Source organism: Bacillus rossius, chromosome 5, assembly GCF_032445375.1.
Source record: "Bacillus rossius redtenbacheri isolate Brsri chromosome 5, Brsri_v3, whole genome shotgun sequence".
In the NCBI taxonomy this organism is placed as follows: domain Eukaryota; kingdom Metazoa; phylum Arthropoda; class Insecta; order Phasmatodea; family Bacillidae; genus Bacillus; species Bacillus rossius.
This window is the reverse complement of record NC_086333.1, coordinates 61,024,502-61,045,065: the sequence shown is the minus strand read 5'-3', so window position 1 is coordinate 61,045,065 and position 20,564 is coordinate 61,024,502. Positions and strand designations below refer to the sequence as shown.

Here is a 20,564-nt window from a genome sequence, read left to right as displayed (position 1 = left end):
ATCAAGAATTTTTTGAATACACGCAGGCCCCTAATATGAAGTGATATCTTCCATTCAGAGCATTTCAAATGGCGATATTTTAAGATAAACATTTCCTTGTGAAAAATTTCATAAAAATTATTTTTCGCCAAAGTTTAAGACAATCTTTTTCGATAAATTTTCTAACTATACGGGATCACGCCCACCTCTACTTTATACAATAAATACATAACAGATGTATCAAAACAATAATTTTAAAAAATGCTAAAAAAACCTGTAAGCAAGAAATGAAAGGGCACAGTAGGCCATAAGAGAAAATGTATAATCAAAATAATTATATGTAATTTGAAAAGCACATTTCTCTTAACTGTAAAACTGTAAGGTCATTTTTGTTTAGAGTTTTGTGTAGTGATTTCCAATCCTAATGGCTACCTTACTATCAACAATCGTTTGGTTTTAAGCTAGCCTGGATGACCAATTTTTAAAGTTTATATAACATGTATTTGTACATATTTTATATAGTTGCACCATAGTTGATTTTATTTTAAACTCCAATAATTAGAACTGCTATTTACATCAATACTGAATAAAAAATACGTAAACAATTTTATTTTACTGTGTAAAACAATGTGAATATAAATATAAATCATCAAAATTAAATTAAGGCAATATTCTTTCAGCACACAGTAAATGTTTTAAATTTTCAAATCTCTCACACAGTGCTATTCAATTTAATTTTCGTGCTTGCATACAAAACTAATTATTCTTCCTTCATTGCAACGACACACTCCAAATTCACATCACACACATACTCTTTATATAACAGATGACACATAAATGTGTTTTAATGCCTTTAAAGAGCAGTGTATCCAACATTTATTTTCCGAAATTTAGGTTAGTTCAATGAGTTTCTGATTATCTAAATAAAAAAACTCATAACTTTTACTCAGAGACAACCACCAATTTAAATAAAATTAGCTCGTAAGATAAATGTTCAATTTTTATTTAATGTGAGTAAATATCATTGTCACTGTAGATTTGTTTGCACTCTCCAGATAGGAGAAACTTGTAACTGCGCAACCAACCAATATCTTCAAATGCTTCTCATTTTCAATGGCCATACCTGAAAAGAAAATTACATTTACATAATGTTTTACCCTTCTGTGAGAAGGAAGAAACAATTAAATACTGCATTTACAAAAATAAATATACATAATGCAAATAGTGATTAACATTCATACTACTATATTGTCGCAGGTCAAAATTTTCCATGGTTCTTGAAATCTAATTTTAGGGCTTTACTGATGGGACTCTGGGCTGGCTGCTCTGTTCACTCGTCGGCGCAAGAGGCATGACCAGTAATTGTGGCACAGGGCTGGCTTGCAAATTGCACATTTCTTTTGTAGTTTGTTTGTCTGACTGCGGTTATTGGGGCACGCTGTGGCAACAGGCCGCACTTCAGGGTGGAGGGGGTAGCCTGCTCAGCCGTCCTGGTTAGTTGTTTGTAAATTTGGTTTCAATAACCATGGATTGTTCGGGTGCGCGGAGATTTAAGCGGGAGTTATAGAGGTCCAGGCTCATTACGGCGGAGGCTATGGAGGCAACGAGAACCCTAGTTAGAGATGTTACTAATGTGTTAGGCTTACAGGTCGTGATGCTGCCCATCTGAGGAACTAAGTGGTACAGTTCGAGATAGACCATGTAGAGTTCATTCCAGTTTCAAGGGCAGGAGACCATAATGAAAAATTTGAAGTGTTAGTGGGAAATGTTCTGCTTCTATAGAATCGTGAATACCAAACTATCTTTTCTTAGATCCAATAATTATCATAATAAGAAGAATTTTAAAATATTTAACACTGACCACTTATTTAATCTATCCGTAATTGTATATATTAATTTGTTTTATTGTGCATCTCTTATTCAATCTCTTTAAAACCTAGCCCATCTGATCCATTGAAACATACAATTATTAAAGAGTAACATAAGAATGAGTATAAAATATGTAATAGAAAGAACATAAATTTTTTGTGGGGTTTCCAAAAGTGTTGAAATGAACATCTATATACAAGCACATTTCTTAATTTTCTGGCCATTTAACTGGGAGTCACCCAGTACAGCATTTACACACAACTTAGATGCAGAGATTGCTTTCAAAGAATGCAGCATGAACGCACTATAGATGGTCATTACTACTAATTTGTTCAACTCTATTGAATCTCTAGTATTTGAAAGATTTAAGGTTCACAGAAAAAAATATTTAAAAAAATGGAAGACGTAGGCCTAATGAAAATTCTTAAATTCAACACCAATAGCTCTAAAGTTAACTAAATCTATTTGCATATATTTTTGTACCAATCTTATTACAGTTCCACCAAGGTATTGTAGTATTAACATCTAACTATTCAAATAAAATTGTGATATGAATTGACTTGGGAAAATTGGTTCGTAAAACAAATATACGAAAGGTTTGAATGTCTGAACTCAATTCAACCCTTGAGACTACAGGTTTGTATGAAAGGGGTGGATTTGAGTTACTCAATGGGATTCAAATTCGAGAAAATTTGGATTCGACCCATTACTAGGGACACCTGTATTTCGCGAATACATTTCGTGTCAAGGTATGTCACAAAACACTGTAGCTTTTTCTTAGAGTAATGGCGAATCATGTGCGTGCAGCAGTACGGTATCCATATTCCCATTGGCCCCGTCAAGTGCGGGAAAACACCTCTCGCCGACCACAGCCAATAACTACAAGATGCGATGTACCTAGACACAAAATGTATTCGTGAAATACAGGTGTCCCTACCCATTGCTAATGACACAAATGGGTCTTGCCAGGTTGTCATACTCACTTCTGGAACTCCCACTCACGGTTGTCCAACGGACACACCTGCCGGGTCTTCAGCCAGCGAGATATGCAGTGGAAGTGGAACGCATGCTGCCGGGATGCAAACAAATATATTTCACTCTGTGACATAATGCAATCCTAATGAAAATACACAGAGAGAAATAAAATCACAGGAGAAATTTTAGACTTTCTAAACCAGCAAAGATTGTCAAAACCAAACGGACATCTTGAATCAGCTACTTAATAGTAAAACACCACAGTACTTGTATAGTGTATATGTAACATGGTATGTATATCTCTGAGCAGACATGATTTTGTAATTATGTCCAAGTTAACCGCTTATGACTGCCAAAAACTATTTTGCACCACAAGCAACATTGCATTGATGGAAAATGTAATGAGCCTAAATGAAAAGTTACTAAAAAAAATACTAACAGTTTTTCTGTAAAATAGGAAAATTTTCCAACGTACTGTACTTTCAAAGAAAATTTTAAAAAATCTTTTATCAAAGGTTGTTAAATGAACAAAACAAACATTTGGCCTTCTTAATTATGAATGCAAACAGTGGCGGATTTACCAGTAGGCTGAGTAGGCTTGAGCCTAGGGCGGCAGATTTTTGGGGCGGCAAATTTGGGGACCGATTTTTTTTTTTGCTACCTCATAGAAATCAAAAATATTTCTGCATGACGGTTTTCTGTTTTCTGATGTTTTACAAATAGAAGTCTGCAACAAATTTTGCCGATGACTTTCCCCTCTCCCTTGTCATTGTACGTTCCGTGAATCCGTGTAGCAAACTTCCATATTCCAGAGTAAAACAGCTAGTTCGCTAGTCAGTAAATGCGAATTTTAATGGACAAGGCCTCGGTTGGCACTACACGCCCAAGACAACTATGGTCCCGGGAAAAATGTGACTACCCAAGGTCAGAAGGGCCCCTCCGCCCTCCCTCCGCCGCTATCCCTTCCGCCAGACTGTCCCCTCCCTTCTCCTAGTCCGCCTCAAGGGTCGAACCGCGTCATGTCGCGGGTGGGGCGGCAATTAGAGCTGTTACCTCGGGAGTCGGGACCACAGTTGTCTTACGCGTGTATTGCATAACGAATTGATATTTCTACGTAGGTGTGTCGTGTGGACTGTTATTTTTCGAAGTGTTTCGTGAATTGTATCATTGTATGAATATTTTCACAGCACCGGTAAGTAAAAACTTTTTATAATCATAATACATTATAATAAAGCATCTGTAACGATAACGAATAAATTTATTGAAAAAGCCCTGCAATAATATTTTTCATTTTGAAGCTTGGAACATGGTCACGTTAAATTTAGAACATTTTCATATTAACTATAAATAGTATTCTAAAAGATTGCTCATGGTTATCTTGTCATTTTGTCTTTTTCAATGAAGCAAACATCAATAAATAGAAATAATAATTCACAATAAACAATTCATCGGAAACCATGCAAAGAAATTTTAATTTTTTCGTGATAGCATTAAAAAAATACGTTTTTACGTTAACTATTTATTATGTGAATTCTGAATGAAGGATAGGGGTGAGCAGGGTAACGTGGCCATCCTAAGATAAAACGATACATAAATTGTATATTGTAATTAAAATCAAAATATAAAATAACCCTTCAATAATATAGTTTTCGTACAATCAAAACACCATTAAAATGTAAATATTGGAGCGACTCATGTTTGTTTTTTGTTTGCCCGTCGCACTAATCGGGTAAATGATATGACATTTTTTTTTTTCATTTTTCTTTTATCTTAAGGAAACTAAATCACGGGATACCATTTCCGACCACCTGCACTTGTTTGTGAAATATGAGCCGTCCTTGAGATACTGCCACCTTATCTGCCAAGCCTCTCCTGCTGGCAAATTTTTGTGTAAGGTCGTTCCCCACACGAAAACAACACACACATTGCAAAAAACGTTAGAAATTTACAGTGTAGATTAAAAAAAAAATGTAAAATGTTCAATAGTTTGTTTTATTATTTAGTAATACATAAATAGAGCTAAGTATATACAGTTCGGGCAAAGTGAACATGCGGTGGTGGCTGGCCACTTTGCCCTCTGAGACGCCATTACAAAAAAACTAGCAAAAAAAAAGACATCTTCTACAGTTATTAATATGTGGTATTAAAGTTTAAAACATGCTAATTTGGATAGGCTATATTCAATAATTATGGCATTACTGTGTATTTAATAATGATCAACAGTAATTATTACTTACCTTACATGTTACATCAGAAATAGTAAAACCAGTAAAACCTTAATAAAACAAATAACTTTCACTGCAAACAGACCGGGTGCTCTCAGAACACTAATGGCGTCTCTTACAAATGTTTCACATCCTCGCTACCAAACTTCATCACTCTCCAGCTGAGTAACAGCCAATGGCCACTTTGCTCGCTCTGGCTACGTTACCCTGCCCTCCCCTATCGCTGCTTGTGTACGAAAAATAAACTTGTTAATTTAATCCTTTCCATTTCAGTTCCTGAAGAAAAAATTGTGAAAATGAGTGATGGGAGAAAGCGACTTAGTGGAGCGGAGTACAAAAAGAAGGCCAAAATAAAAAAAGAAGAACAAGAGCAAATTATACGAAAAACCACAAAAATTGACAGTTTTTTTAAAAATGAAAATTGGGTCGAAAAAACGGGAACTTCAACAATGCAATCTGGAAAGGATGAAACGGACTTTAATTCTGCTGCCCAACTGTCATCTGTTGAACTATCGACTAAAGAAAAAACTGATGATTATGTTCTTGACGACGAGTGCTCCAAAATTGAAGATGCCTCTCAGACCGAATCGTTAAATGATGACCAAAAGCAAACAACTGTAGATCAAAACAAAGATCCAGCTTTATGGGAAATTAACGATACTTTAAGGGAAATTATTGCAAGATGCGGCTTTTATCAAAACAAGTCTTCTGACTTCTCTAAAAGTGGAAAACTATATGCTGATCAACGTCGTTTCTTGCCAGTGAGTATCTTTCAAAGAAAAATGAAAAACAATGAAGTGAAGGACCGAAATTGGCTGGTTTACTCTGAAAGTAAGAGTTCCGTATATTGCGGACCATGTTTAGCATTCGGTCCATTGGAGAATAAAACTCAGTTCGAGAACGAAGGATTTAATGACTGGAAAAATGCAGAACACCGAGTAGCTCAGCATGAAAACTCTGCGCGTCATAAATCCAGTATCCTTAGTCTGAAAGCTAGAAGTGCGATTGATGGTCGAATCGACAATTTACTGCATTTGCAAATTGATGAAGAAATTACTTATTGGAGAAATGTTCTGAAAAGGGTTGTTGCTGTAGTGAAGCGGCTGTGTTCAAGAGGTCTCGCTTTTAGAGGAAAAAGTGAAAAGTTCGGTGATCCACACAACGAAAATTATTTTATGATTCTGGAACTGTTAGCTGAGTTTGATCCTTTCTTAGCCAGTCATATTGAACGATTTGGGAATCAAGGATCCGGAAGTACCAGTTACTTATCGAAGACCGTTTGTGATGAATTTATACTTTTGATGTGCCATAAAGTCTTGAAGCAAATTGGAGACGAGATAAGAAGGGAGAAATACTTTTCCTTAATCATCGATTCAACACCGGATATAGCACATGTGGACCAGCTCACCTTCGTGATTCGGTATGTTTTAGAAACAGGAGAACCCTGTGAAAGATTCCTCAAGTTTTTGCCCTCAGTGGGACATAAAGCTGAAGAAATGTTTGCTGCCATTACTTCGGAACTAAAAACCTTGGGTTTGAACATTGAAGACTGCCGTGGACAATCGTATGACAATGCCGCAAATATGTCTGGCATATACAATGGCTTACAGGCTAAAATTCAAAGTCAAGCACCGTTTGCTTTTTTCGTTCCTTGCTCTGCCCATTCTTTAAATTTAGTGGCAACTGCGACTGCTGAATCTTGCACAGAAGCTTGTCGATTCTTCATGTTGCTCCAAGAAATATACGTTTTTTTTTCAAGTTCAACACAACGCTGGAAGATATTGATGACTGAAGTCGGAGAAGGCAAAACAGTCAAGAGAGTAAACCTCACACGTTGGTCAGCTAGAGAGGATGCATGCAGAAGTTTGAGAGATTCGTGGCACGAAGTCATTAAAGCTTTGGAAACAATCAGGAATGACTGCACCGAAAAGCCTGTCACAAGAAATGAAGCAATGGGAATTCTTTCAAAATTAAAAAAACTGGAAACAGCGTTAATGGTTGTTGTGTGGAATGTTTTTTTTAGGCTTCTGCGAGCAGAAGATTTTCACTTCGAGTCGAGCTCGAGCGAGTTTGCTAAAATACTCGCGAGTATCGAGTCGAGTTAGAGTTTTTTTTTTTCTTCAGTTTATTGCACATAAATTTACTGTGATGGAGTAATAAAATGTGAGAACTTTTGAGAAAAATATGGAAATAAAAAAAGAAACCATTATCATTGTTAGCCTACTAAATAGATAGACCTACATTAGAGGTCTGCGAGCCTAAGAATTTTACTTTGAGCCAAGCTCGAGCGAGCCTACTTAAAAGTTCTCGAAGCTTGAGCTTTTGTGATACAGTTACACTTTTGGGAAATTATTTTTACCATAAACTTAGTAGGTATAATGTTTGAATAAAGTATTAAAATGAAGTGGGCTTATTAATTTTGAGTAACTATTTACAGAGTGCTTTTATAATTTGCACTGCTAGGAAAAAAAACATGTTTTCCATTGAATCTAACCTGTTTCCATTGGTTCATTAGTAACTGATATCATCCAACTAACATAACCACAGTTTACAAGTACGTATATGTTTGTGTAAATGTAACATAACTTTGGAATAATTTCATCCTTGTCAATTTTTCTGGAGTCCTTACTGAGCTTCAACTAACTGAACACCAAAAATCATGTTGTTTGAAAAGTACATTCACATTGTTTCAACATTTCCACTTTTCGGCACAAAAATTCTGAGAGAGATTGTCATAGAGTATTAAATTCTGTTCTTCAATCTATCATGCAGAAAAATAATTTGTTCTGCACGTTCAGGAGTTAAATTAGCTCTACGATTGGAGATGGTGTTTACAGCAGATGAGAAGCATCTCTCGCTGGCAACCTGTGTGGCTGGAATGCTTTAGTAAAATTGTTGGTAAATATGTAGAGTCGCGGTATATGCGGAAAAAAAATGCTAAAATTCCGAAAATACTTTTATTCTATGCTCTTTCACTTCCTCTTTTCAAATCAACCGGCGGAGATAAGAAATTCCAAATACTTTAGGATTATCAAATTTTTTAATTTTCATCACAATACCTGGGTATTCATGCGGCGATCACCATTGTTTCTGGTTTACGAGTATCTATTATGTTTCTTATTGGACAATTTTGTCACGTGACAGTTCCGTGATTGGCCAGTATTCAAATGAACCAATACGTGATTATTTATTTATTTATTAATCCGTCGGAGGTATCGCGACGTAGGTGAACGACTACATCATTTCCTTCTAATGGCAAAGGAAATGTACCCGCCTCCAACTTAGGTGGGTTTTTAACGTTTCTAATTTTAAAGTCTTATTTTTTATTTGGATATTGTCCGGGTTTGTTAGGTCAGGTCAGTTACATTATAAATACTTTAAAACTAAAGAACCATTGAAATTAATTCACATTATTTTTTATATCCGCTTAGTTTGAAAGTATTAATAATGTAACTGACCTGACCTAATCGACCATTTTATTTATTACGCATTCACGAACACACGGCAAAATAACAAAAATGGCGTCGGTCTAATGGTTGTACAGGTGTTGTATTGCAAAATTAAAAAATTCTATATCTCCTAAAGTATTTGGAATTTCTTATCTCCGCCGGTTGATTTGAAAAGAGGAAGTGAAAGAGCATAGAATAAAAGTATTTTCGGATTTTTAGCATTTTTTTTCGCATATACCGTTACTCTACATATTTACCAAATTGTTTAACCTCAAAATTAGTGTCAAATATCTGTAACTTGTCATTAAGTTTAATCAATTTAAAGTAATATAAATAGAAGCATTTTACTTAATTCAATTTACACTTGCAAAAAAAAATTACGCACAATAAACCTACATGGAAATTAAAGTCTTTTTCAATGTCCTGTAGTCTGAAATATGTTTACTCATGTCATTAAATGTAGAGCTGTACTGAAGAAGCCGATTTTGCCAATATTTAGTTGAATCGGCATTTCTGCCAACTTCCAATACTCTTGTTAATTTTCGGCCGATATTACTGAAAAACGAAAGAGACTGCCATAACCTAAAAATCCACGAGTACCCTTTTCACTTTTCGTAGTAGTACTGCATTCTTTCTTAGCAACATGTGCCAACCGTACATATCAAGATTTAACATCCTTTTTTTTTAATATGTCCTAAATAAATACATTACCATCACGGTAAATACACATCTCGGTTATTACGGCAACTATAGTGCAAATGTGGTAACTATCATGCTTCTGCAGTAGTTATGGTATCCACAAAGAATCTTTAGTTCTTTTTATGGTAATTATCTTAAGATAACTATTGGAATTGTACTGTAGTTATGGTACATCATCCATATTTCTTCGTAAGTTGTTGTTCATTTGTCTTTTCTTCATATTTATATTTACGTGCGCCATTACTGGCAGGAACTTTCATAAAAATTTTAAACGGGACTTTATATCACACATTTTATGGCGTAAATGATGAGACCCCGGACAATTTAAACGCTTTTTACAGTAAAATGCGGGAAATGTTTCCGCATAAAGCGGGAAATACTTCCGCATAAAGCAGGAAAGTGATACATTAAAACTATGCGGAAAATTATAGAAGTAAAAAAAATTCATCACGGAAATTCGTAAATCCCGGGTACGTAAAAATGATGTGTTCATGTATACGGTCGATCATGTTACATTATAAAGTAAAGGATAATAGTGTTGTAAGACTTTTATTCCCTTATGATGAGTGTCTTTTTTTTTCTATAGGTAGAGTGCAAGAAAAGCTCGCTCGAATTTCGAGTTGTTGAAAAGCCACGAGCTCGAGTTCGAGTATTACTAAAAAACTCGACTCGAAACTCGAATTTCGAGTACTCGCAGGTGTCTAGTTTTTTTGGAAAGAATAAACAAAGTAAATGTTCAAATCCAGGCTTCTACCGTAGATTTGATTACTGTAGCCGATCTTTATGAATCTCTTCGCAAGTTTTTCGTAGAGCAACGGGAAAACTTCAAGTATTTCGAAGAAATGGCAATGGAATTAAGTGCGTCGAAGCAGTACACAAAAGACTTGGGAAAAAGACAACTGAAAAGAAAAAAATTTGCTGATGAAACACCCGATGAAGAAATGAGTATGACAGCGAGTGATACTAGCGATACTTTCAGGGTTAATACATTTCTCGTCATCATTGATAGACTCGTATCCGAATTAGAAAAAAGGAAGAAGGCATACGACAATTTCAATGAAAAATTTTCATTTCTGACCAAAATGAGCGAGTTATCATTATCAACCCTTACGAAAAAGGCTCTGTCCTTAGAAAAAATGTATCCTAATGATTTAGAGACTGAGTTGGTTCAAGAATGCATACATTTTCAAAGCCACATATCTTCGCAAAGCATTCTGGTAAAACCAGATTTTACATCATTACAGAGTCTATCTTCGTTTCTGCGAAAACAAAGTTTGCAGAACGTTTATCCGAACTTGGACATAGCCCTTCGTATGGCCTTATGTACACCAGCGACAAATTGTTCGGGTGAGAGAAGTTTTTCTTGTCTAAAAAGGGTAAAAAATTATCTGAGATCGACCTTGAGCCAAGAAAAATTAAACGCTTTAGCACTTTTGTGCATAGAGTCGGAATTAATGAACAATATTACTTACGACGATATAATCGATGATTTTGCCAACAAAAAATCACGCAAAAAGGGATTGTAACGAACTTAATCTAGGACATGAAAATTGTAGAGGCAAGGGCGGCAAAAACTTTGCAGCCTATACCTGGAAAATTTGTAAATCCGCCACTGAATGCAAACAATTTCATTAATTTTTCCTCACTGAAAGTGAGGCAAACCCTACAGTTAAACTAAACTTTTTTTTTATTTTGGCTGTAATCTAACATCACTAAATTTTAATTATCATTAAATATTTTGGATTGATAATTAATCTTAAATAAATAATGTGCACATATACCAGCTAGGGCAAAGAAAACTTGTATTTTCATCCTTCATTCCAGCTAAACACAGTGGTGACCAGCAATGGACAAAAATTTGTTTTTCATACAGTTCCAAAATGCACAAAATAAATTGTTTACTATCTGTAACAAACTAGTCTAAGTTCCAACCACGCAGACTTTACAAAAGCATAAACCAACTCCTCTTACAATGAAACTGTTTTTTTTTTATCAACCTCCATATTCGTTGGCACGCTAGAAGGAACTTACGACTAATCTCTTACAAATGGGGGACAAAGTCACAAGTAAATAGCATTTTAACTGAAGATATGTTTCTCTAGCTCAACTAAAGCTTTGGATTTAGGCTCGTAACTATCACTATTTAATTTTAACAAGTTACATTGTTAGAATATGATAGAAAAGAAAAATTTATAACATTGTATGGAATAAAACCAAAATTCTCTCATTTTAATTGAGGTATTTTGGCTCTGAGCTGTCTGTTAATCTTTAAATTATTTAAGTCTCTGTTATTATTGTTAGATAAAAAGTTTCAGAACCAGTAGTTTAAATTATTACTAGAAACATACGTGGCAGGAAAACGTCCCCATTTACATTTAAGAGTTAGTAGTTACTTCAAAACAATGTATTTTAACTTTTTGTCACTCACATTTTTTGAATAGCTTATAAACCCTGCCTTTGCAAACAGATCTACTAATGATCCTAATTGAGTCGGATCCTGGAGTGAAAAGAAAGCACACTGTGAGGGATGACAGGATTGAGGGCGCGACTCACGTTGCAGACCCCCCAGGCAACCGTGCACTCCTCGCTGGTCGCCGAGGCCTGGTTGGCCTGACACTCGATGCAAAGGTCCATTATGTGGTTCCTGCAGATGGCACAGTTGTCCACCACAATGTCTGCACGGCATAAAAAAAAAAACACAACACTCCAATTACCTTCGCAGAAAAAACCTCACAGCTTATTCATACGTAATATGGAGAGACAAGATTTTATGGTGATAATTTTACTATTTTTAATTATTAAAAGTACTGCTTTGCTATACTTACACCACTAAAATGTGTGTTTGTATACTGCATTTTTAGAGTTAAATAATTTGTAATAATTTCTAAATTGGTCTATTCAGAACAAAAATAAATAGGTTAGCATTTGTGGTTTCAAAGAGATTCAATAAGAGATGCACAATAAAACAAATTAAATTAGTTTTTCTGATATATGTACTTTGGTACAATTTTTGTCCAAAAATAATGACATTCCTTGGATTCCAAACATTACAAGAGTACTTTTTTTTTGCGATTGAAATTAAGGTTTGGTTAAATGTTGCTTAATTCCGTGATACAACTTCCATTTTAGTGCTATTGGGTGTATAATCTTGCATTTCAGTGTTTGTGGTGAATTGACATGTTTTTCCGTGTTATTTCAGTTTTATTAAAATCTTGTCCCTAGTAATTTGTTATTATTGCAGGTCATTGAAGAAAAAAAATTTAATTCAGGAAAAGGTATTTGTGAGTAACTCTCATTTCACTTGAAAATTCTATAAAACGGCACTGCAACATTTCAAATTTTTATCGGTAGTTTTCCGTTTCTATGGTTGGTTAGGTTCAAGTTAGCTACATTTTAAATACCAACCACAGTTCTGTGGGAAAATTAAGAAACATTAGCTCAAAAATACCATTTTCTGATTCCCCCTCCCCCCCCCCCTCCCCCTTGAGCAGCTAAAGTTAGAAATTACCAATTTCTAAAACTTACAAATGCCAATTTTTCCAAAATAAATACTAATGAATAAGGAAGTTGCCTTTCTACGATATTCAAGTAATTTACAGATCAATGAGGGACAAAGACTGAAGAGATCACCACTATGAAGATGTGTTCTCGTGTGCCGGCCGCCTTCTCAACTCTCCTTCTCCACCCTTCCCCTTCCGCCGTAGTGCCTTGACGTCACTTTTATTTTGTGTGCCGCCCCTCTTCTGCTTGGCGCATGCGCTGTGGCACCTGTGTAATGCGTTAAGTATGGGTGTTGGCGAGACCTCTGCCTTCTTTCGGGCCAGATTTTGTCATAATGCGTCAGTTTGTTAAAGGTCACTAGCCCTCTGCGACGGGAACCTCAGACTTTGCTTGGCCAAGTATTGTTTAAAGTTTTCTATATGTTGTGGGTCGTAGTTTGTGTGTGTGTTGCACGATGGCTGCAATAAAGTAACGTAAATTTTACGTCATATGCTTTTCTTAATTTTTTTATATTTTATTTGGATTTTCGGTATGTTTAACATGTTTTTTTCTCTTTTAATTCTTGTATGTTAATTCATTAATAATTTGGAATTCATTAATTTGATCTGTCAATGTTTCACATAGGCTTTTTTAGTGCCTGTAGCGAATTTCTAGTTAAGTTCATCCCATGTAACAGGCTGGCTTATGGCGTTTCAATTCTTTAGTGACACTGTTGAGTGCCAAGTTTGTTAACATCTTGTTTTTTTATAAATTGTTACCCTGGAGTGCGGCTAGCACATATATGCTTAAATGTTTCAGTCATTAGGTAATAACCGTTATTTGCGTGCTGCAGTGCGGTTACAGTTGTTTTAATTCTTTAAACACATGCGTAACTGTGCAAGATGTTATAGCATTTAAAATTTGAAACTTTTATTGTTTGTTACACATTTTATGTATGCATTATATCCCTTGCTTAATATAACTTTTAAATGTGTAGCTGTGAGTAATAACTGGTAATTAACAGTCGACACAAAGTTATGATATTTATTTGAGTAACTTGCTGCAGAGTTTTAATGTAATTGCAACACTAGTACTTTATCTATTTATGTATTTAATTTACATTTTTCTTAACTATTTTTTCTTATGTCTTTAATAGGTCATTTATTTTGTAACTACAATTGTGTGCGACTTGAAAGCACGTTCTTTAATGTTTTATGCAAGATCTAATAAACACAACCAAATTTAAGAAATAGGTGTTTACTTGCACATTTAGTTCTTATTGTCACAACACATATAAATAAGCTTTGCACTTGGGTATCAGAACTCTTTTTTTTTGTGTTTAAAGACATTGTCTCGATGCTCGCCGCAGTTTTGTAGTCTGTCAGGATTCATGTAGTCATGAGACACTACAAAATGAGACACAGCAGTGACTGAATAATTACGTGAGGAAGAACCACAGAACCCTGAGTAGAGAAACCCATTAGCACAGATAACATTCGCCACATTTCCCACTTGCGAAAATACCAGTTTCGACATGACCAGTAACCGAACCCAGATTGGATTGCCTTGGTGGGAGGTACCTGGACTGGCTACTAAACCACGTTGAACATTTTAAGTTAATAGTAAAAAATTGAGAAGCATTCAGAAAAAAGGTAAATCTCTAGTTTAGCAGCTGAGGGTATAAAATTACAGAATACCTAAAGTTGTGTTTCAGGACACTACAGACCTTCCTCTATTCATTCTAAAAACTGTGCTTGAAAATTCCTACTGAATTCTGAGAAACTAACGTTTATAGGTGAAGAATATCAATAGTACCAAGTTAACTATGTGTGTGTATCCTAGAACCAACTATGCACAAAGCCATCTCAAAATGCCCAAACACTTGCCTTTGTGTAACTTGTGATTTTTAGAACTTGGCATGTAATTAACCATTTAAAGTATCTTTGTTATGTTGCGCTTTAACACGTGAGTTTTTCAACTTAATTAAAGACCAAAGATACAAGAAGGCAAGTATTCTGGCATGTTGAAAAGGTTTTGTGCATAATAGGCTTCCCGTGTGGTATCTGTTTAGCTACTACTAGTGTCAATTATTATATTTTATTAATAATAAAAATGATTTTGTAAGTAATCTAACACGTATTTTCGGTATTGCAACTATAAAGGCAGGTTTTAAGTAGCATATGCAGTAATGTGACCGCCGATAATGACTTAAGTTTATGTAGATAGTGCTGTAATATCGTAGCCAAGGCTATTTTTCACAAGAAAATGCTTGATTCTTGTTGTTACCCTACTGTTTTATTTATACTAACTCCAACTTGATCCTGTGGTACTTCAGATATCATAAAGAATATTGCATAGCCTAGACTTTTTTAAAAAGGGATTTTTAATGTCAGTACATTAAGGTTATCCTAATTGGTATTCAAATTCAAGTGAGTATTGAACAATACTGTACAATATTCACTTGAAATGGAAAACAAATTTCCTTAGAAAACAATCTTTACCCCAGCCACAACGTACCTACTGACATTAAAAATCCTTGTCTATTTGAAAACAGCCTTGACTAAGGATCTTTAGAGAACAACACAATCAAGTTGCAGCTAGTATCATTAAAACAGTAGGGCGGCAAAAACAACAATCACTGCACTCTCTCGTGGAAAATAGTCTGGGCTACACTATTATAGCACAACATAAACTTAGGTCACTATATTCATATAACAAAATTTTAAAATTGCAGCTAGTTGTCTTTCCTTTGGTATGTTCATACTTATCAATCATTTTCAACAACAGACCACACTTGACACTAGAAGTAGCAAAACAGAAACACGCACAGAGTTAACATGGCACTATTATAGTGTGTGGATACACTACAACACACAACGCTATGAAGTCAATAAAACGAAAAAACTTGGTTTCCTTTATTAAAAAAACACTACAACTAAAACTAAAAAATAATTATTGTTACATAGCATATTTTTTTTTGCATCAGCTGCTAAACTAGAAATTTACTAGAAATATACATAGGCTCGTTCCATGTCAAATAGCCCGGGTCATGACACCCACTTCATCAAATTTTCATGAAACTTGGCAAAATTGATTCTATTATGATCCTGATAACACCAAAAAATTTTTCTCTCGTACATTTATAGTTTTATATTATCATTATTTTAATTTTGCCCTATCTGAAGCCTTGGAAATCATGCATTTTATGTAGACTCACAAATTCAAAAATATTTTTCTTGTAAAGTATGTCAAGATTTTATCTTCGTGTGAAACCTAAAAGCAAAGAAAATTGTCCCTCAAAAAATTACAAAAATTTAAATATAGTTTTTTTTAGGAATTTAAAAAACTGGTATTTTGTTTTACAAAAACAATTCCTAGAGTCCCAGACATATTAAAATTCTCAAATTTAATTTAAAATCCTCTGAAATATATAGATTATTAGATAATAATCAAATAACAAATAAAATAAATAAGAAAAACATATAATGATAAATAAAATATATTATTCCAGAACTTACCCCAAGCCCACAATGCCACGGCATTCCACTGCAACAAAGAATAAAGATCATATCAGAAATAAAAACTTGCTATGTATGGTATTATAAAGCCTACACATATAGATACTACAAAGTTTCGAGAACCTATCAAGACGAGAAGCACATCAAAAAAAAAGCTCATTCTATATTATTATATTACATATCCTGACATTTTTCTAATCAATCTTTGAAATAGGAGTCAATTCTAAAAAGTGATACTGGCAATCGAGGAAACTTCATACGGGGGGGAAAGGGGACAGGTTGGTATCAGTGTAGTTGTATAAGTATTAGTATCAATGTTGGAGAGGAAAGTGAAATTTGATTGTTTTTGAAGTATGTGAGAGAAATGGAACAACAAGCAATGAAATAGTGGTGGTAAATATGTATTGTATGGATTAGCGCCAAAAAAAATCGTACAAATATGAAATAACTTTCATTATATGCTCTTTTACGTCCTCTTTTCAAAACCGCCTGCGGAGATTAAAAATTCCAATTACTTTTGGAGATATCGCCGTTCTTATTTTGCAATACAAGCCCTATGTAATCATTCAACAGACGCCATTTTATATTTTGCCGTGTGTGCGTGAATGCCTAAATAACAGAAATTTTCCATTAGGTAAGGTTAGTTACATGATAAATACTTCAAAATAAACGGAAATTAAACATAATATCAATTAATTTTACTCGTATAGTTTTAAGTATTTATAATGTAACTGACCTGACCTAACAAAACGGGACAAAGGTAGGAAACTGAACGGACGGACAAAATAATAAAAATTAATTTTAATGGTTGTTTAGTTTTAAAGTATTTATAATGTAGCTGACCTGACCTAACAAACCGGGAAAAAGGATGAACAGTAGGAACTCACGTAATTTTCTTTTTACGTGATGTTGTTCAACTACGTCGCGAAAAAAAAAAAAAATCATACTTGTAAACAAGCAACAATGGTGAACGCGGGAAGCCTACGATTCACTCATCTTTCTGGACATACCCGAATACTTCTTTAAACAGACGAGAGGCGAACGCCCGATCGTGCATCTTCGGTTTTTTTGTTTTTTGTAAATAAATATGCAACTCATGAAAACTAATGGTCAATTAGGTTATGTTAGCTACATTATAAATACTTCAAATCATTGTGGATGGTTGATTTGGTTAGGATAGCTACATTAAAAATACTGTGAAATCATGTATACGGTTTCCTAGCGCTGGATAGCTACATATTAAAAAGTTATTTGCTAAGCAACCATAAAATGATTTTACAGTTTTTTTTAATGTAGCTATACTTACCTAATATAACCAATCATCCACAGTGTTTTAAAGTATTTTTAATTACTTCTTGCTAATTTTAAGAAAAGAAGGCTTGCCAACGTGAGTATTCGGGTATGTCCAGACGGGTGTGTGAATCGTAGGCTTCCCGCTAAAAGCCGCATCAGTGCACATCATGAAAATTAAAAAATTCCATATCTCCTAAAGTATTTGGAATTTCTGATCTCCGCCGGGTTTAATGAAAAGAGGAAGTTAAAGAGCACAGAATAAAGGTATTTTCGGATTTAAAATTTATTTTTTTTTAAAAAAAATCGCCAAAAAATGAATATTAAAAAATTTGATATCTTCAAAAGTAATTGGAATTTTTTATCTCCGCAGGCGGTTCTGAAAAGAGGACGTAAGATAGCATATAATGAAAGTTATTTCATATTTGTACGATTTTTTTTGGCGCTAATCCGTACAATACATATTTACCTATGTGTGTTTTGGGCAGCGAACATTGTAATCCGTATTTTTTGTTTGTCTTTTCTTATTATTATTTTTCTCTGGTATCGTTAACTAGAATATAATCTGCTCTAGTCTATATTATACCAATTTTCATTAAATTTAGGATTTTTTTTACCAATTAAATACCGGTATCACCATGTTAATCATACACATTACATTGTTAACATAATAAATACTAATATTGCGAAATAGATGAGCCCAGGTTGGACTCTACTCTATTTCATGATGCCAACAAAAATAAATTTTCTTTATTTTACACACACATAACAGAATCGCCAAATAGAATACACCGGGTGGGACTATACTGTACTTAATGACACAAAAAAATTTTTTTTACATTTTTAACACATTTAACGATTTAAATACCAGTATCATCAAATAGTTCTTCCATCTTCATCTCTCCCCCCTCTACCAACATAATTTTTTGCATACAATCTGCATTAACACATTTTTTACATTATGTTATACAATACACATTAAATTATTTACCTTTCATTTACACCATCACATACACATTACTCTACATATATCTTTACATATATTTAACTTACCTTTCAATTTTAGATTTACCATTGCTTTTAAACAATTACCCACACATATTCCCATGCTTGTCCCAAAAGAAAATAAACGTAGTAATGATGTAAGCGGCACCATCTTGGTGACACGAAAAATGGTATGGTAACGCATTCTAGAAAAGTCTCTAAAATAGTATTCCATTAACTGCCAAAATCTCACCAAAAGTACACTGCTTCAACGATTAATGAGGTTACATTACTAACTACATTTAAAAATACTGTATAATCGTGTGAATGGTTGATATGGTTAATTACATTTAAAATATTGCACATGTTTACGGTTGTTAGGTTATGTCAGCTCCAATCATACAAAATACCGTATAATAGTGTTAATGGTTGGATAGGCAATAACTATTTATTTAGGAAAAAAACAATTACTCTAAACGTCTAAACTATTACCTCTAAATCTTACGAGCGACTTAAAAAGTTTTCAATTAAATCTCCACAATTTCCCTTGACTACGCAGGCCTCCCCACTACAAGGAAATTCTGACTACAGTAATAATTTGAATGTGTTGTTTCGCAAGACAATCGGAAACATTTCTATACAAAATTACAGTTATTGGATTTCGTTTTGAACAGAAATTTACGACTGTAAAAAAAAATTTCATAAAGTCTAATACGAAATAATCCGTTCGCAGAAAATAATTAAAAATGAGAGAAAGAAAATAAATAGACTTATGCAAGAATGTACATTACTGGATTGAATAAAATTTGCCACTGTTATGAAAACTTGTGACCAGACACACCAACACGAAAAAAACCTACGAAAATACCGACCTTTTTCACTTCAAACCTTTTCTTGTCGGCTTTCGAAGTGCTAGACGACGGGACTTCAATTTCTTCTTCGTCCACCTCCATTGCAGAATCCATTAACATAACACGACCTCATAGAAATTTTTGAATAAAAGAACCTTAGACCATAGATAGAAAAGAACGAAAAAACATGGTAACATTGTAACAAAAACTCTGGAACAGCAGTTGTGCTGCTACCTCTGGACTGATTATAGAAGTCAAAGGCTCAAGCTTTGTTAACTGGTCGATTCAAAATATTTTTGATATAACAATGAGTTTTTATATTGACGACCTGCCGCCTTCTGCCAAATTATGAATAAAACATACAGGTTATGGGGTTATGATGATGATGCTGATGCTAAGGAAATCAACTTATTTAATTTGCGGGTCCAAGAGTTAACAACAATTAACTCTTCAGCCTTCAGGGACACTATACTAGTTATGACTATTGATTACCGAATTTGTAATAGGGAAGTTCTGAAAAGTGATTAAATTCAACATGTGACTTTTACATGGCGCTGCTTATGACGCTGCCTGTTTATTCCTAAAACCATAGCTCGGTGCGACATGTTTTGATTGGTTACGTGGTTATTACTAACAATACTTTAGTTATGCTGTTACTCGCTCTGCATTAATTGAGGCATAACTACTACATAATGTTGTCGAAATACATTGTGATACTAACATAGTAGCTACAACCATAAATAGCAAAAACACTACAGAGCGAAACCCTAATTTTTATATCTAGGATTACATGAAATAAAATGCCTGAACACATGGATAAATAATAAAGTACCGTAGTACACAAAATCTAACCAAGAGCCATATCAACCGAAAAGGAGTCTGTTGCACATTTCATCTAACCGATGGCACTGTGTGATCGATGCTGAAAACGTCTTTAGACTAAGTCCAATTATGTAAAGCTGGTACAGCACCGTGCGACCGGGCCAAACTCCAGAATTATGTATAAAATGAAAAAGTCCTATGGTAGGGCACAAATAGCTGGTGATTTCTAGCCAACCCAGAAGGGGGGGGGGGGGTTTGCCGCAAAGCCAATTAAAAGGGTTTTAAAAAGCTTATACTATTGTAGCTAGCTCAGTGATGACAAAGATTGAAAGGCTTGGCGGTACTAAGTTGAACTGAAAGATAACCTAGTCACTGAGTGCCACCAGGGGCCGTCTTCCCACGAAAACATGCTGTACACAGCAG

The 20,564-nt window shown here is 34.5% G+C and overlaps 1 protein-coding gene across 1 annotated transcript; it reads right to left on the bottom strand.

Moving 5' to 3' along the window:
* Positions 1-491: 491 nt before the first annotated feature.
* LOC134531883 (RING-box protein 1A) lies at positions 492-19,486 on the bottom strand. The gene is made up of 5 exons (XM_063367896.1): positions 19,341-19,486; positions 16,195-16,222; positions 11,750-11,871; positions 2,832-2,917; positions 492-1,102 (listed from the first exon to the last, which is right to left on the bottom strand). The coding sequence occupies exons 1-5, from the start codon at positions 19,437-19,439 to the stop codon at positions 1,090-1,092; spliced, it is 348 nt and encodes a 115-aa protein (XP_063223966.1). The 5' UTR covers positions 19,440-19,486; the 3' UTR covers positions 492-1,089.
* Between the last annotated feature and the right edge of the window lie 1,078 nt (positions 19,487-20,564).

What these genes read in the sequence shown, in the direction of transcription:
- LOC134531883 (XM_063367896.1), bottom strand. Translation starts at nt 19,439, where the DNA reads ATGTTAATGGATTCTGCAATGGAGGTGGACGAAGAAGAAATTGAAGTC. An exon ending in AAAGGTTTGAAGTGAAAAAG is followed by an intron (nt 16,223 to 19,340) that starts GTCGGTATTTTC and finishes TCTTTGTTGCAG; the next exon opens with TGGAATGCCGTGGCATTGTG. An exon ending in TTGCCTGGGGGGTCTGCAAC is followed by an intron (nt 2,918 to 11,749) that starts GTGAGTCGCGCC and finishes GCATCCCGGCAG; the next exon opens with CATGCGTTCCACTTCCACTG.